At 36.3% G+C, this 19442-nt stretch overlaps 1 protein-coding gene across 1 annotated transcript in view; it reads right to left on the reverse strand.

The window, feature by feature from the left end:
• The window catches only part of MALRD1 (MAM and LDL receptor class A domain containing 1), a 246786-nt gene that overhangs the window by 198285 nt on the left and 29059 nt on the right, over positions 1-19442 (reverse strand). The window contains exons 9-13 of the mRNA XM_027658671.1: positions 18041-18248; positions 10546-10692; positions 7494-7603; positions 3940-4107; positions 1481-1601 (exon numbers count right to left, since the gene is read on the reverse strand). Coding sequence (XP_027514472.1) covers positions 1481-1601; positions 3940-4107; positions 7494-7603; positions 10546-10692; positions 18041-18248 — 754 coding nt within the window. The remainder of the gene's footprint in view (positions 1-1480; positions 1602-3939; positions 4108-7493; positions 7604-10545; positions 10693-18040; positions 18249-19442) is intronic.

Raw genomic sequence — 19442 nt, forward strand, 5'->3', positions numbered from 1 at the left:
AGCATTAGCATCTGCAAATTCTGTTTTCCCTTAAAATCAGAAAAGGAGATATGAGTAAAAACACACATATCATCTTTTTAATACAGTAATGTACTCAGTGTAAAGAACACAGCATCACCTATGAAGTGTGCTAGATTATATCACAACTTATAAGAAACACAGCTGATCTTAATGTCTGATGCTCTTATACTATATATTATTCTCCATAATATTCAAACTTTTGTGTGGAAAATTATCAAATACACAGCCAGGCTGTTCAGAGGCGAGTGGCTGTGCACAGATGCCTGCTCTTTCCCTTGGAATAGAGAGTAGGTGGATTCTCTGTGTTCAGATCACAGTGAAAGCTGCAAGAAGATGACAGCTGGATGCTGCACCACTATTAGCTTGCACCTCAACCTACACATTAGAAAACATCCCAAATTTCAATGAATGGGGAAACAAAACCCAGGGTCTGCTGGTTTTACTTCAGAAGTTTTCTGGAAAGAGAGCAAGTGAGAGGAATGATGAGCAGCTTCTCATCTTTATTGTGTAACTTCACCTTTTTAAATACTCTTGTTTCTATCCAGACAGGGCTTTTTAAAAAAACCTCACTCCTTTCTAAGAACAATATCTGTGTGACTAATGGGTAAGTGGGGAGGGAAAATAATTGTTTCTTTAAATACTTAGCTACCATCAACCTGTATATAGAGATTAGAGAACCCTTAAAAACACAACACTGAAGTCTTCTATTATGCCCTTAAATTTTTCAGTAGAGAAGAAATTCAGCTATCAACTGATTATAACTCATCAACATTACCCCTGACTGCATATGTGCCTGTGCCATTTTTGAAAAGTAGCTATTATTATCAAGAGAACTAGAAGTAGCTGTCTGACAGAAGGTAAGATTATTTTATATTTCCGTCTGTTGGCACTTCAAGACTATAGAACGTGAGTACACAAATAAGTATGGTGGACACTTATTATATGTTATATATTATAATAAGTAATAATGGAAGAAGCCTCCTGTCCTAAAGGTAATGCAGTGGAATTTGCTCTCCAGTGCAAGACATAAGATGCTTTGCTTCTGCCTTTGCATCCAAATGTGTATGTGAGCAGGTACTACATAGTAAGTGGTATCTGGAAATTCTCACCACAGCTTACTTTGCAGAATTAGGAAAAACTACTTATAGCAGCTACTATATAAAACAAGGATGAGAGCCTTCATTATAGAATCACAGAATGGTTTGGGTTGGAAAGGATGTTAAAGATTTTCTGGTTCCAACCTCTCTGCCACAGGCAGGGATACCATTCACTAGGCCTGGTTGCTCAAAGACCCAGCCAACCTGGCCTGAAACTTCAAGGCAGGTGATTGATTACAGCATACAGACTTTTTTTCTCAGATTATCCTCTGTTTTATTAAAGGTATTTTCAAGTTGTTGGACAAATCACAGTTATACATAACAGACATTGGGGAAGATGTATTGAAAACCACAAAACTTACCTTCACTTTCCTGACTGACATCTGGAAGTGATGTATTCACAACTACACATTCTTCTGTTATACTGATGTCATCAATAGCAACAGTAGCATTTGTTGTTAGAATAGTACCTCTTAAAATAATCTGTAAAGATGAAAAAAAAAAGGTAGTTCATTAAAAGTGACATGATAAAAAGACATGCAGATATACATACATACATACATGTATAGATATACATATTCCATTATAATTTAAAACATTTAAATACTGACTACAATCAACTCTAAATACCAGTGAGGAAAAACTACAATTGAGATTTTACCGGGTTAGAAATTTGATTCTCATCTGTCAAAGCCATAACTGCCTTTACCTATGGCAAGTTACGCAACCCAGATGACCTTGTTTCAATTGAAACTGGTGAAAGCCATCACTATTGAATGAACAGTATATATATTCTTATATTAGCTATTCAGGGTTACCAAATATGATGATTTACAACTCCATTTAACTGTGTTCATCTATACCGTGCCTGTTGAAGTCAACAGCATGTGGTACAGTAAAGGTGGGGATTGTACGGATGCATTTGTAGATACAAGGAAACACTCAGGAGATCATAAAAGAGAGTAAAGTAATTAATAAATTACCAATAATGTCCTTTCTTTTTGATCATTTTATAGGTAAGACATAAAATTAGGAGACCAAAAGTGGAATTTTGGTTTACTGAATCCTTATATTTGAGTTGCTGATTTCCCCAACATGTCCATTCTAAGTTTAAGCAAAGTGTAGCCTGAGATTATGTAAAAAGAAAATTAAACTTGAAAACTGTGATTAATGTTGCAAATTGTAATATCTGCACTGTCAGTCTCACTTCTGTTCTTGTGAAGATCAAGGGACAGATCCTCCTATGAGTTATGCTAAGGCACACAGAGGTCAGGGAGATGATTCAAGATAGCCAGCACAGCTTCACCAAGGGCAAGTTCTGCCTGAAAAACCTAGTGACTACATTAGTGAAGGGCTATGGATGTCACTTATCTGGACTTCTGTAAAGCCTTTGACATGGCCTCCACAACATCCTTTTCTTTAAACTGGAGAGAAGTGAATTAGGTGGACAGATTGTTAGGTGGATAAAGAATTGGTTAGATGGTCACATCCCAAGGGTAGTGGTCAAAGGCTCAGAGTCCTGATGAATGTCAGTGACAAGTGGTGTCCCTCAGTGATCTGTATTTGGACCAGTGTTATTTCATATCTTAATTAATGACACAAATGAAGGGATCAAGTGCAATTTGCAGATGACACCAAGATGAGTGGTGTGGCTGACACACTTGAGGGATGGGATGCCAGAGGGACTTGGAAAAGCTTGAGAAGTGGGTCCATGGGAATCTCATGAGGTTTAATAAGACAAAGCGCAAGGTGCTACACCTGGGTCAGGGCAACCCCTGGTATCAATACAGGCTGGGGGATGAACAGATCCAGAGCAGCCCTGATGAGAAGGACTTGTGGGTGCTGGTGGATGAGAGGCTGGACATGAGCCAGCAATGTAACTTGCAGTCCAAAAAGCCAATCATACCCTGGTCTACATCAAAAGAAGCTGAGCAGTCGATCAGTGGAGGTGATTCTGCACCTCTATTCTGCTCTTGTGAGGCCCCACGTAGAGTATTATGACCAGCTCTGGGGTCCCCAGAACAGGAAGGACACTGACCTGTTGGACTGAGTCCAGAAGAGGGCCACAAAGTTGATTAGAGGGATGGAGCCCCTCTCTCATGAGGAAAGGCTAAGAGAATTGGAATTGTTCAGCCTGGAAAAGTGAAGCCTTTGGGGTAACCTAATTGCAGCTTTCTGCAAGGGAAGCCTACAAGAAAGACGAAGAGAAACTATTTACAAGAGCATGTAGTGACAGGGCAAGGGGGAATGTCTTCAAACTGAAAGAGAGTAAATGCATATTAGATATTAGGAAGAAATTCTTTACTGTGAGGGTGGTGAGGCACTGGAACAGGTTGCCCAGAGAAGCTGTGGATGCCCTATGCCTGGAGGTGTTCAAGGCCAGGTTGGATGGGGCTCTGAGCAACCTGGTCTAGTGAAAGGCATCCCTACCAATGGGGGTTGGAATTAGATAATCTTTAACATCCCTTCCAATCCAATCAATGCCATGATTCCAGGATTCTATGATTCTTCTGCCTGTACACAACATTATTAGGCCCTTGCTCTGAGGAGCAGTTTTTATAGAAAGTTCATTTTTTAAAAGCTACTACACTATTGCTACCTGATGTTTATTACAAAAAGTTATTTTAAAGCATAGAATATTGAAACAATGGCCATGTTCTTTAGTAGATGCACCTGTAGAAAAAGCAGAATAAAATTCTTTTTCATAGCAACATTAAAGAATAGAAATTCTCGTTTTACGTTTCATCATAAAAGTAAACTAATTCTAAAGGTCAAACTGGAGTAACTTTTTGAAGGCAATGTAAATGCAATTTCTAATTACCTGAAAGGGTAATTCCTCAGCTGCACTTTCTACAAGTATATTCCCTTTTGTCCACTTCATCTCAGGTGATCCTGAAATGTCACATAATTTTTCCAAACTTCCATCCAATGCAGTTCTCTTAAAGACAGAAAGCTGGGACCCCTGAGATAACCTGTACCAAAATCTTACCTGTTGAAAGAGTTTTTAATGAAACACTTAAAAAAATTACATAATAAATCTGAAATACGTTCAGCACCGATTCATACATGTACATTATAACATGACAGCTGTAAACATAGATTTGGCATAAAAGAATGGGAAGTATGAAATTACAGCATGTTGAAGAGCAGTATCATGTCTAAAGATAAAACCGTATTTAAAAGTAAAGCTTATTTTTACAACTTTTAACTTATATCTATCAACTGATTCAGACTGAATGATATATCTTCCTTTAATTCTTTTTAGCTTAGTAAGTCCTTAGAAACTTCTCAAAGATTATGCTTCTTTTTTAGTGAGAATCATAGTTCACTTGCTTCCCCTGCAATACAGAGTAAACCTGATACATTTAATTTCTTTTTTTTTTTTTTCAATAATACCAAGGCAAAAATTCAGCTGGTAACTGCAGAGAAGAAATAAGATTTTCAAAGACTAATTTTTCCTTCCCCGAGTCCTTCCTGCTTTTTCACATAATGATAGACTAAACTTTCTTCAACTGCAGTATCATTATTTCCCTGCAAAAGACTTGACAGTATTTGAGTCTTCACAGAGGTAAAACCAGAGCTGGATCAGTGGTTAAGAAATATTCCTGTTAAAACACACTCCTACTATTTAATATCTTCTGGCTTCAAGGTTGGTGGACTTAGTCTCTCAATTTTTCTTGGAGTTTCTTTTTCCCCCATGCATGAAAATCATATTTTGTATAAAATAATCTTGTGACTTATTATTAAAATGAAATACTTTCATGTAACTTTTTTCCCAACCAAAAAGCTTAAGAAATAGAAAGCAGGAGGTATACAAACACTTTTCAAAACGAGCTGTTTGAAGGACTACACTCTGAACAATTTAGATGGCTTTTGTCTACTAACCTTTTCAAACAAATTTATGTTTTCATTATGTAAGAAACAAAGTTACCCTCCTTCTCTATGTCTACATGTTCAGCTATACAAATACTGTGTCCATTAAAAGTCATAAACAGAGAGCTGGGACTAGAAATTTGCTTCTACAACTCCAAACCCTTGAGCTAAATGAAGAAATGAAGAAATGTAGCCGACATCTACAAAAAGACGCAGCTACAAGAAGTTGCAGAAAGAAGTTACTTCTAAGCTTAAATTAACCAGAAAAGCACAATATAAATCTGTTATCCTTCAACTCCTATTTTCTTTCTTTTTTCTTTTTTTTTTTTTTTTTAAACAACTGGAGCCAAAGAACTTGTAAAGCTATTAATAAACACAGACCTCTTTATGTGGATCCTTTTATCCTCTCAGTGGGACATCTAACAGAGGGCATCATCTCACATTTATAGACAGATAACATAACACATCCTAATGAACAACCCCTACTCCTTGCTCTTTCCCAGAAATAAAAGTCTGCAGGGAAAATATGGCAGAAAGCCAGGCTTCCAGGCTTCACAAACACTCTCTTTTCAGACACATATATCTAGGTAAGAACTTTCTCTAGATTTTGTTGAATCTGAGAACTTCGAATACATTCAAAACATACATACTTATAATAAAAAGTGTTTCTTTTCTGCCTTTGAACTGGAGAAAAATACGTGCATCCCCACTGCAATTGTGTTTATTTTGAATGCAGACCAAGCTCTGAAATAGATCTAACCAGAATAATTCATTGATTCACATATCAGAAGTGCCCAGTCTGCCTTAAGGGTTTCTAAGATAAACACCTTTAAGGTACAGATTAAGTTATCCACTCAGCATCAAAGTCTACAAAAGAAAGATGAAACTGCCTAAACAATGCATGGTGGATACAAAGTGTGTTGGGTGTCCCAGGAGTAATGCAACATGCAAGGCTTCGATGGGATGCTGTGAGCCCTTACAAGTTCCCTCCAACAGTATTCTGCTTCATTTTATCCTGAATTTATTTAATTTCTGATGCTTTACAACACTAAAAAGCCACGTGAAGATTAATAACTGAGAAATTGCATTAGAAAACAGTAAGGAACTGTTCTTAAATTAAGAGGCTTCTACTCCTCAGCTGCAAGTTGCAACTATTCAGATGAGATCTGATAACTCATTGATGTATGTAGTCCAAGTCAGCTACAGTTTCAAGTAAAATAGATTTAGCTAAACCAGCACTTGCTTCAGGTCCCCTACATGAGATAAAACCTAAGAAGCCTAGATCCTGCTGGAATAAAATTCAGCTACTTGTTGGACCTTTAAGTGCAATTCCTTCTTTTCTGAAATTTTTGTTTTCAAAAAAAGTTTTTCCAAGTGCAAGTACATTTTCTGTCCTACATTGTGTCTGAAAAATTAAGCAATGAGTCTGAATTTTATTTTGTTTCTCTAAAGCCTCTTTTTGCCACTGAACACAATAAAATTATTTTGGCAAGTTTTCTCTGTCTTTTCCCTTTCTTCTCTGTGAAGGCATTTATGTAGTAGCAGAAAAAAATTAACATCATAACTACACAACTTAGCTTCTCCCCAGTATGGCATAAGCTTTGAAAAGTTATAAAATAGAAAACAAAAAAAAGCCTCCTGAAAAAAAAAAAAAAAAAGAAAAAAACTTATAAAACTTTACAATATCTATTTACTTTATTCATTGGCCAATCCAGTTGGGAATGTTTTCTTGCAATGACTAGATGCTCTACATATTTAATATATTTCTTCAAAGTCTGCTTTACATGTTTTGTTTAAAATTACAACACTCTAGCTATAAAAGTGTGTTTTCATTTTTCATCTATTACTTTTGTATTTTTTGGCCCTTCTGATCCATTTTTTTCAAGGTACCTTTCTAGATTCTCAGATCAAGTGCCATCCTGGCAGGTTGTTTTTACATTCCTCTGCAGAGCCACAAGACATTTGACAAAAAAAGCATTTCAAGGTAACTCTCAAGTACTGCACTAGTCAGCTTAAAAAACATCCTCTCAAACAATCAATTAAAATTTAGTACATGTCTGGACATGGTAGTGAAATCTCTCTGGTCACACCAACATAGCTAATGTATATAATGACTTCAAACCTTAGGTTTCCTATTATGGAACACCGTTTATGTGACTTTCCTGCCTACAGACAACAGAGTGGCTATTTGATATGGTCCTGTTATTTACTGTTGTCCAGATAGGTTTGTCACAGCATACAAAAACCTGAAAGGTATCCTTAAATCTGAGTCACCTGCTGGGTGCTTTAGAAACAATAATAATAATCAGATATAAAAATTTTGCAGCAAAGCAGTAAAATGTCAGCTACATCTCCCTCCTCCCAAAGAATTTGTTTGTATCTCCTTCCACTGCTCTTGAAATAATCCTCACTAGCAACACTTACAGCATGAAGAATACCATCTCTGCTCATCAGGTGAGTGATAGCTTGCAAACGTGGGGACAGTTAATACCAAATTGTTACCTGACAGCAGGAGAGCCCAGGGGACGGTTTGAGAAGAAAAGGGCTCCCCAGATGAGACATGGCCACCTTTGTATTCGTCTGATGTGATCCACTGAAGTAAATGAATGTTCCTAAAAACAGATATTTTTTTTAAAAGTATGAGAAATATGTCATGCTCCAATGGCAAATAGCTACCTCAGAGAGGTAACTATGTACTCCATGAGGCATATAAAGCTTATTCATAGATGAAAACAAATGAAACAGCTTTACCATCAGTTCAGTCTCTGTGGATAATGAGGAAGGTGTTGTAACAGGCTGCAACAGCGTCTACGTGGGCAAAGGCAAAACACAATTGCTAAATACTCCTGCCTCTTCCCTCTTGCAAAGTTATCATGACTAATTCCAAAGACAAGAAGAGAGGGAGAAGGAAATAAGGCTGTGTGGGCAGCCATTGCTAAGGTTACCCTGTTGTGGTGTCTGCAACCAATTAAACTTGAGGAGGTGAATATGGAGCACTCCAAAAGGAGTTCAGATGTTGCTTCTCTGAGGGCTTTACTGTGCAGACCCACTGGAATTATTTTTTATCTGCTCTCTTCAAGCAAAAACTTAAGATCTCCAATCTCCAAATACTACAACTACTTCCCATCACCTTTGCGTGATGCCCATCTGCTCTCAGCATGGACTGGGGAGAGCAAAGGAGCTGCAACACAGAGCACCCTGGAGATCAAACAGCACAGACCTCAGCCGAGATCCCTAAAGGATGCATTTTAATTGGCTTAAATAATGATTCAAACTGAATTTAAAACAAAAATTATTTCCTTTAGGGTACAGTATTCACTCCCAGCACAACACAGCCAGTTTTAAGCATGCTAACAATGTTGCAGACCCCAGGAACCAATGGAATAAGCTATATTTTCTCATGGGGTCCACAGACTTGACATTGTTGTCTGTGCTAGTGGGGATGAAAGCTTAATTAAAGATCTAATCTGAACTCTGGCAAATGAACTGCGTTTGGATTTGAACTACAGCAGATGTGCTTCAGACAAAGGTTGGGAAGGATAAACATTTTCAAGGGGCCCTAAAGCAGCATATTTTGAATGCCGTCAGTGCTGCCTTTGCTGAATACTGAGACTTTTTCATGAAGGTCTGTGCAAAACAACACTAAAGGCTCAGTCTTTTTTGCGCATTGATATTACACATATTGCCTTACATCTTGGAAAATCAGCTATTGTGCTGCCACAGTCATACTCCTTAGCCATTTATTTCCCATGGATACATAATAAAGCAGAGGGTTAGGTCCAGCCCCACGTGAATAATGGCATTGCTTTAGCAAGGTTGGCACAAAGAGGGGACCGTTACAGCTCCCTGTACAAACAGGCATGCTGCGCTTGCAGCTCAAGGGAAGCTCCCCTCATTGGAATGCAAGGGTACTTCAAAGGACCTTCTTTTAATTTGCAGCTGAGGCTCTACAGTAACCTTGTTAAGATCTCAATTAATCAAAATTTGCTGCTGCCCTCCCCAGGAGAGAAGAGACATCAATGCTTTGTGGTACTAGAAGGAACTGTTGCAACCTGAAGAATCTTTATTTAATACTGGTAAAAACTTGCTCAAATTCTCGAATCCTAATTCTAAAGCTGTGGCTGTAGCAGGCACAGTGATAGAATGGTAAAAAACCACCTCAGAAATACCTTTTCGAATAACTTATACGTGGAATGCAACATTGCTGGGCTCAAGAGGTAAGGCACAGTACCCTCAAGATCTGTTTGAGGCTTCAACCTGCAGCAACACTGAACCAAACTTGTGATGACTCAGGTATCAAAGCACCTTAAGTGCAAAAGCACACAGTTCCATATGGGCAATTTTAGCATGCTACTTAGGCTGCAGAACAGATGTTTCTGCCAGTAGCCTTCCTTATGACCACATTACACCTCAGATCTCACCAGCATCTAGAACAGAGAAAGACACAGGCAGATCATTGCTACCCTCTGGGGCTTTGAAAGTTTGGGAGCTGTAACACAGTAGTGTTCACAGAATGCAGTAATGCAGATCTGATCCAGTGTCACTCTACAGAGACAACAAAATGAAATATCAAACAGATGCTGAGAAAAGTGAGTAGCAACTTTGGTGCACTTCATCACACGGGGACTAATGGAAAAATAGGTACATGACTGTGCAGTTAGAATCATTCTATGGCACGCACACACATCCTCATGTTTCTCAGGTGAATTTTAACCCTAGAGTTGCTCTATATTCGAATGCTTGAGGTGGAATTCTTAATATTTCACATTCCTTTAACATGAACATGGGAGAGAAGTGTGGAGGTCTGATTTTAGATAATATACATCATTAAATAAATTTAACTTAAAGGGCCATTGGACTGTAACCCAGATTTTAAAGTAATCTGATCTCCACTGTAAGTAAAGCAGTTACATTTTAATAAAAGTAGTCACAGAATACTTGCCAATATTATTTGACAATGATGAACATGCTCAGCAATTTTATGTTATGCAGTATGCCATAATAACACTTTAATTAAAAAAAAACACTTTAAAACAGCCCTCTACTGCAATAAACTGTTTTTCCAGCTGATTGCATTGCATGGTAAATATGGGCTGAAGGAAGAACAACTCTTTAAAGGATATTATAGTCACTCTATTTTTCCTATACAATGTGGATTTATTTTAACTGCCTTCTACAAAAAGCTAGTCATAATTTGCCCAAATAATACTTCCAGGAATGGCCTCTCTGTGTGTATAGGGTAAACAATGCTAATGATGTGCACAAAAAAAGTCAGCTGTCAGTTCAAAGGTCAATATCTCAAAAAACTGGATCAAGTCGCCACATCATTGATTGTGCCAGTCAAAAATGAGGGTTACAAAGGCATAGTAACCACATCTCAACTAAGAGCAGCCCAAACAGATGAGCTTTCTGTTACACACTAGTTATGTTATATACATACTATGAAGCACCTATTTCAAATTAATTTTTATTATCAGTCTATGACCATTTACAAGAAGGAATTTTCATGGCAGAAGGAGGAAATAAGGGGGAAATAATAAAGAAAGAATCTCACCATGCCTTATATTAGTTGTATGACCATTGCCAGGGAGTTTCCTGTCAAGGGGAGCCTGTTCTTTCATTATGTTCCAGTCAACATCACCTCTACTCAGTGGCCTCCATCCACAAAGGTCAGTCTCAAAATCACATAAGGTGTAATTAGCTGTTGTAAGAGCAATAACAAGAGATCAATAAGTTGAATTTGATGCAGCAGTTTAATGCCAAAACTATGAATATTTTTATTTAGATGTACTAAGAGTCTTAAAGAAGCACCAATATATTTCACTGTCAGATTATTCAAACGGACAAAAAGTTCTAGAATACAGGTAACAGATAAGGCAGATCTTTCCTTTCTTAAGCAAACTCAGAACCATGAAGCAAACTACCTGCAAGAGAACAAACTATATCATAGTAAAGATGAGACCTGTACATAGGTTGATAGATTATGAAAGTAATGTTATATATGTTTTAAAGATGAATTGTACTGGAAACTTAATTATGAATGTGTGGGGGAAATCAAATGTATTTAGAGTTTAAAATACATGGAAAGTGAAGATGAATTAAGCTTTCACCTAATTTATTTTTGAAAATGAGATTTAAATTTGTGAATTATTCAGATCTCCTAGAAATTTTTATTGCAAAGTAAAAGACCATTTTCTCAGTTGGTATGGATTAGACCAACTTAAATTTTATAAAAATTTCACAGATTATGTCATTTATTGAGTACAAATAAATATTTTGATAAGAAAATTTTATACTCTGAGAGGTTTTTTTCCTGGTCCAGAACAGCTTCCCGAAGCAATACACTTAACTCTTCGGGTCACTTGCTGCAATTGCAACCATTACTTTAGAACTGTATTTTTCACTTTCCACATTCATGGCACATTCATCTGATCGTATCAGCCTTAGACACCATCATAGATATTACTCCAATTTTCATATTGTACAAAATCAAAATGAAATGCATCTTTCTTCGAGCATTGTGGTAGCAAAGCTCTGTGGTAAAAGTCTCCCTGGAATAAAGAGGTTATTTGAGCAGTTAAATCTTAAGATACAAAATGAATCACAAATATCAGTCTCTCTTATCTGGCTTCACTATATACAGTAAAATCTAATGGTGCATGTTTTTCTGTGCAATGCAGTATATTTAGTTAAACAAGAAACTTGGTTAACTTAGTTACAAATTCTTGTGCTTTTGACAAAGTATCTTTTAAATTAGGTTGCAGTTGCTAGTACATTAAGGTCCAATATGCAAATTGATATCCAAGACTAAGCTGTTTTGCTGTTCAGTAATTAATACTATGTCTAGGCATTGTGCTTTCCTTAGCTAAGCAGTCTTGAGAGCACCAATGTGACACAAAAAGGCAAACATTCCTTGCTTAAACATCTCTTTCTTCTGGCCTACCTAAACCCTGTGACAGATCTGCATAAGCAGCCGGCTGCAGTGTCTGCATAGTAATATCCAAAAAGACATAAATAAACGACAATGTAGGAACAAAAAAAGAAGTTAAAATAATGGTTTATACATAAAACAGAAATCAAGATGGTACTAATGATAAGATCAATAAGATATTTAGCATGGAAGTATTTTTTAATTATTATTTATTTTTAGCTAATAATTTAATTTTGATTCACTTTTAACTAATCACAATAAACCCAACATCTTTTATATGTTTAGACAAAGCCTATCACTGCCTTCGGTGTTCAACAGCAAGAAAGGTGTGAAATAATGATTTCTTACATTGGTAGTCACTAGTACAATTTCTTCTAACACTATAGATGTAGAAAGAAGTGTCCAAACTTCAAATTTTGGTCTGAATAGATAAACAGTGGGGAAAAAAACCCAAAACCAAACATGCATACACAGGAAGACTCAATCCCAAATTGGTTTTGCTCAGTGATTTTTTTTAAACTTTGTTCAAATATGAACACAATTATAAAGGTAGGAAGAACATTCATGGTCGTGTACTTTTGGGGTTTTTTGTTGTCGTTGTTGGGGTTTTTTTTGGAGGGCTGGGGAAAAAATAAAGTATGATAATGTTGACCACATTTTAGATGCTACTTCTTTTTTTTTTTTTTTTAAATTACACCTGTCACTTGAAATTTAAAGCTCTATACAAGTATCCAGTTCTGCAGAAACACTGGGCCAGTCACTCACCAAACCGAAGTGTTCCACCCTGTGTAGTTTCTGGAAGTGATGCTTCATTTTTAAAAGTATAAATATGCTGGAGAACAGCTAGACACCAAATGTGAGTGAAACTCAGTTGTCCAAGTCAACAGTTTGACTTAAACTTTATCCCGACTTAAGAAGTGCTTGTAAACGTTGAATCAAGCTTGAAAGAAAAGTTCTGTGCTTTGGCTAAAACACAAATCCAAGTGAGACAGTTTCTCAGTATGTTTTTTCATTGCTCAGACACTAATAAACCTTAAGAAATGTGCTTTTCCCATCAAACCAGTGTATAATATTTATTCTTCACAGCCTGTTTTCTACATTTTTATCTGAAACTTCAAGTGATTATAGATGATGTTTCACTTTCCATAGTTGGAAAAGATGTGATTGTATCACCTATAGTTTTTGAGCAGTCATACTATAGTTAAGTAAGCTTGAATAAGGCTCTTTTCTGACATATCATGTCCCTTCCTAGTGTAACTTTTATCACCAAAATTTATGTCTTTTATTTCACTAGGAAGATTTCACTGGATTCAAACTGCAGAAAGATTTTCAACATTTTGAATGAAAAACAACTCAATTCTCTGGTTTGTACGTGCATCTATTTATAATTCAGCAAAACAGAAAGGAAAATAGAAATGAAACAACAATGTGCTTTCATTTTAATAACAAGCCAAATTTTTTTTCCATGTGGATATATCAGCATATCTCAATTAATCAAGAACTAAATTATTACACCGGTTCTACAAATATCAATGATGCAACCAGGATAAAAAAATATTCCCCAAACACTTGAATTTCAAGAAAAAAGTGTAGCTTACGAAAGCCATAAAATACACTGGAAAGATTTTTCAATTAATACAAACCATTTTTCCACATATTTAAAAAAAAAAAAAAAAGGGAAAAGGAACCAAAGCACATATTCCAAGAGCACTGGGAAGTAAAATGGGAATATTTTTTTTCTTTGACTAGCTTACTCTCTCTCAGCTTCTCATGATCCTCCCTGGGGGAAAACCAAAGTAATTCTCTTAACAAGGCTGGGTTACCAGCAAATTAATATTCTTTCAGCATTGCTAACCTGAAACTGCATGAAGGTTTTCAATCCTACTCTGGCAGTTCAATCGAATGAACACAACTGGGAACATTCAGTTAGTCTCTGCATCAGGCTGGTGTTTACCTGGCTAAGAGTATGGAATGAGAAGGACTGTTACCCTCACTCAGTGTGGCAGCACCTATGCTTCTTTGGAATTTGGGGTATAAACTATCTGTATGGACAGGAACAAAAAAGGACAGTCATTTCTGGCTAACATTTAATGCAATTTTGGGAAAGGGAAGGGTTACACACACCTTCTTTCTGACTCTCTGTGCACTTTTCCTACCAGTGTGATTAGTTTTATTTATCTGGAATTCGCTAAATGATGCATACAGAGACATCACAGATGACCATAGGTCATCTAACCTGAACTTCCATATGTCATAAATCATTAGACAGATAACTCATAACTCCCTGAAGCGAGATGGCCTCATCTCCTGAAACTACTCAGTTACCTTGATTAGGGTTAAGAGACATATGGTGTTCAGAGAATCTCATGTCAGCCCTTGGTCTGCAGAGGTTCCGCTGACTTTGAGCTAACGGTTCTGGTGAAACCCAAAGGTAATGACACACAGTGCTTGTCAGCAATAAAGTCTGTGAAAATAATATGGGTGTAGCTTCTTGTTGTCCACATGCACATACAAGATTGATGAACAGATATTGACAATTCCAGAACAATAATATGTCACAGAAAACACGTAAATGTTTAGTAAAACAAATGTTTCTTACTAAAAAATGCTCTTTCTACTTTAAAGCTGGATTGTAGTAAAAGGATTTTCAGCTCTGCTCATCTGCTGTGGAAAGTTTCAAGGATTTGCAATTGTAAATTTCTACACTGTAAATGAAATTCAGTAAAAGGTATATGGCTTTGAAATGATACAAGTTTCCTCCATCCTACATATTTTATATTCATAAATTATACAAATCCTATGAAAAGCTGAGAATATTTAAGCTAATACTAGAGAGGTTAAATTAAAAGTAGAAGAGGTAAAGACAGGTATTTTTAAAAAAGCTTCTAATTAGGCTAAATGGAAGGTGATGCTCTTTCAGAAACAGCTGTAGGATGTCCCCTCCCTACAATAATTTCTGGCAATTTCCAGAAACTCTACTGAATCAAAGCATGGCATTACTTGAAAATAATTAATATTTTTAAGGCTTGACTTTTTCTAAGTTGCTAGCATTGGTAGCTGCTGATTAATTTGTGATGTTTTTATATGTATTGTGGATGTTATGAATAAATAATGTAAAATAATAGTAGGTATAGTGTTTGAAATATAAGTTATTTTTCACAGTATTTAGTGCAAAACTTCCTTTATCTTTGGTAGAAAGTAAAGAAAAGGAATCAGCATGAAAGGGATCTTTATTGTCCTTTAAATGATGTAGGTACTGCATTTCACTTTCTGTTCTGAATATATTTACTAGGTTTTGATAGTTTGCTGTCAGTCACTGTGAAATAAATTTAGAAGTGATCACAAATAAGTGATATTCAAAAAGACATAATGAAAATGGAGAATTTAATATTAAAAACATTAATTTCATAATTTATTAGTTCATTAGATTCATTGATTTCAACAAAGCTACTGAAATAAAGGTGTTTACTCGTGCATAAGACAAATTCCTACTTTTTGAGTCTTTTAAGTCTCATATACATAAATATATATTTATATAAATGAGCAGAGATTAAACAGAAAGATTAAGAAGCATTACAAAACACATAGGTATTTGTTCTTGTAATAAATTGTGTTATTAAAATACCATTCATGCCAAGTAAACATGACCAAAGAGAGACATTATTTCTAACTTCCTTATTATAATGAAACAAAGAAATTCTTAAGACAAAAGGGACATTCTTCACATTGTTAAGTAGCAGTTGTCTGCCTTTTTTTTCATTCAGTGTGGAGATGTCAGCTTTTTCAGCACATGAGAGTACTTCATCAAAGGAAACTACTGAGGATGTGTTCAAGGACAAATGCTAAAACACTGAATAAAGGCTAAAATGTGCATTATTGTACCAGATAGAAATTTTTACTGAAAATTAGTGTGACTGAACATAGTGCACTCTAAACATCACAGACAATTTCAAGATCTCGTGGAAAATGGATGTAATGGGAATAAAGGAGCAAAGGACAAAGACAAAGGAGGATTTTTTTCTTTATATCTCTTTTGTTCAAAACCATGAAAAGTGTTAGAAAGGTGAATCTTCTAAGCTGACTAAATGATTCAATAGCTAAATTCCACCATTAGGGTCCTCTTTCCTGAAAAGGAGTGTGTGAAGTATCCAAGACAATACTATCCATTAAAATAGACCAACTTTAAAAATGGTTATTGTTATTTTAAAGATGGCTATTTTTTTTTATTTTAGAAAAGAACCTTTCTTCACTCTTTTTTGAGAGTCCAAGTATACTTTTGTGCTCTGTTCCAACAAAATGATACCTCTTTAACCTCTGACTACCTCAACACAGTGAAGCAAACAATCCCTATACCTCAGGTTCAGCTGAGTATACTGTTTTCTTTAAACTGAAGGGAGTTAGTGGAGAATCAGTCCAATAGGTAAACCCAAATTAATTGCAGAGGCAGCAGCAAAGAGCAGAGCACTATGCAGAGCAATTGAAGAGGGTTTTGCAGTGACCACCTGTCATCTGTCCTTGCTCCAGCACATGAACTCTAGAGACTCCACAAAGAACAGCGTTGAGACTCCCAGGCCATTCTGATTTTTCTTTCTTCTGCCCACTCACCAGTTTCTCTTACCCATTCACATCAGCATGATGGAAGAAATATTCCCAAGAGACCCACTGTGATCTTTCTTTAAAATACTGATTATATCTAGGTAATTTGTTAGTCTTTTGGTCATCCAGTGCCAACGTCCAGTGTCTGAGGCACAGGGGTGTACCTGTAAGTACACAGTTAACAGCTGCCCTTCAACTGTGGCAATTATTTTTAATATTGAAATTATTCTTTTATATTCCTAGTTACTATTCGCCACAATTCTCTCCCATTGTTATGAAGTGAGATGGCTAAATTGCTGAGAAATGCAGTCCAATTTTTAAAGTACAATTCAATCTCATTCCATTCCTCGTAAAGAACATAAGAGGACTCTCCTCACTCCTACCAGCAAACACATAGAGCTTGCAGCACAGGGTCAAGTCTTGTAAAAAAGGAAGAGATCTCCGAGGGAGACCCTGTAGACTTTAATGTTTGTTTAGATTTTACCTAGAGATAAAACAGTGTATACCTTCCTATTTAAAATGTTGTTTCAGCATTTTCACATATTACTTGTTTCAGAGATGGTTCCCACAGGGTTATTTAGGTAATTGAAAAAAAATTGAAGATTCAGACTGTGAGTTAAAAAAAAAAGCTCATAGTCACAAATAGTTCCTAAAGTCTCATCAGGCAATTAGAAAATAAAACATTATCAGTGTTTTTCATCCAGCTATCTTGAGCAATACACAAAATTTTAATTGGTACCTCCCAGCAGCAATACATATCATCACCAATACCTTAAATAGGTGAAGAGTTTTTATCTGCAACATACGTTTAAGTGTTACTACCATAGGCAAATATACATACAGATGTACATGCTATAAGGTTAATTTTAGAAGTCTCTAAAGTCCTTTTCACAGGAGATCTAAAATTATTCAGAATTATTATAGACATTTTCCAGTAATTTCAAGTATTTTCTTTTACTCTTGTTTGTACAGTAGAAATTGTGGCTTCTAACCAAAGTTACCTTCAACTGCAAATATAATGAAGAAGATGTAGCTTCTGAACTGTGGCCCATTTGTATGATGATTTGTATCACCATGCAAATATCATGTCACTTAATGCATTTTCTGACAGTAGCTCACAGTTTAAATTAGAAAACTGTTCTAACAACAAATGCCACCCAAGGCAGATTTCATTCTCTAGCAAATTAGGGAAGTAGAGGTTATAAAAGTGCTATATAGGGAATACATACAAGTAAAAATATGCTAAATACTGCATTTTAGCAAATACTTTAAAAAATTACTATCTGGGTCTAAAACATAATGCTGAGGCCTGACAGAGAAACAGAAAGCAGTGGGAAGAAGAAAAATGAACAACAGAAAATGCTATGAACATTTTCACTAACCTGAAAGCAATTAAATATTCTGGGGAAAAGAAGCCATAGAAATTAACAATATTTTTCCTAGTGATTTGTTATGTAGAACTCTTTGGGTTTCACAATATTCTTCAGCACAATGTTCTTCTAAAACAATGAGATTCACTTACAGCAGGCTGCTGGGTCCTCATCGCTGCCATCAGAACAATCTGGGTGGGAGTCACAAGCTGATCCAAGTACTGTGGACTGCCCATCCCTGCAGGTGAATTCTTCTAAGAAGCAGAAACCTGGTGGCTCTGATGGTGCAATGTCCAAGAGCCGGATGTTATTCAGACAAATGAAACCTGCCCTGCTCTGGAGTGTTCCTTTAAACATAAGCTGTGGATTGTTACAGTTAAAATATTTGTGTTAACAGACAACAAACTGATTTTTATTTATATAAAACAGTTCTAAGTTTAAAAAGCACTGCATACTTTCCATTACAAAAAATCTGAAACTTTGTATGACTATCTCAGGTTGAAATTTCCGAAAATTTTCAGCTAAAATGGTTTGATGAACTCCAAGAATGAAGTTAAAAAAAAAAAAAGCCTATTTTAAAGAAAAACTCATAATCTCATAAGCATTTAGCTAAAAAGTTGTAATGACTCTGTGCTTTAGAAAGGTGTCCTGAAATGTAATATCCTAAAGACTCCATCTTCCTTTCTGAAGTCTCTTCATAACCTCATTTTGCAGATACCCAAGAGAAAAATTTTCACCTACACTCACAGGTGCATAAAATGGGCTGGGGACTGTCCTCAGACACCACTTGGCATAGCAGAGCCTAACAACTCATAGCTGTTTCATAACTTAAGATAAAATGGATGCACCCAGTCTCTACAGTGAGATTGGTCCCTACTTGCTTGTAATCCTGGAGCTGTTCTGGGCACTGTCTGGGAGATGGCTGATTTGCTTGGGTCAAAACCTTGCTAGGGACCATGCTAATGTTTTAATTATATGGACTGTCACTCACCAATGTTGGGCCTGTGCCCTCACCTGGTTTATATTACTGCTATTGATTTAGAGAAATTCAAGGAGCATTTTTCTTTCTGACAGAGTTCCCTTGCTCTGAGCAGATTTAGGACAAGCTGATTTATGGCAATGAAATTTCAGATGAACATCTCTTGCTCCTGGTCATGGAGGAGCCCACCTCCACTGGGCCTCAAAACAAGGAGATTATCCCACTTGTGCTCTCCAGGTTTCTTTTACCTGAGTTAAAACAGCAAGTATGATATCAAAAAGATGAAGACTGCAATGAAAGAAAGCATCGAAAAACAAGAACTGGAGGAATAAATAGGAATAAATAAAAATGTAGTTGTGGGGTTTGACCAGCTGGGACATGACCATAGCGTGTCTCAGAAAGTATTTACATGCAAAAGTCAGAAGGCACTATCTAAGAGTACCAGACAAAACAGAAGGAAATAGAACAGTCGTTTTTTTGGGACATAAGCAGAAGGATCTAGCATACTCCCCAAAGCCTGGGAATTAGGTTGGAGTGAAATCTCAAGAGGCATTTTTCTTTCTAAACAATGAGAA

Source organism: Corapipo altera, unplaced genomic scaffold (assembly GCF_003945725.1).
Source record: "Corapipo altera isolate COAL_440 unplaced genomic scaffold, ASM394572v1 63, whole genome shotgun sequence".
Lineage (NCBI taxonomy): Eukaryota > Metazoa > Chordata > Aves > Passeriformes > Pipridae > Corapipo > Corapipo altera.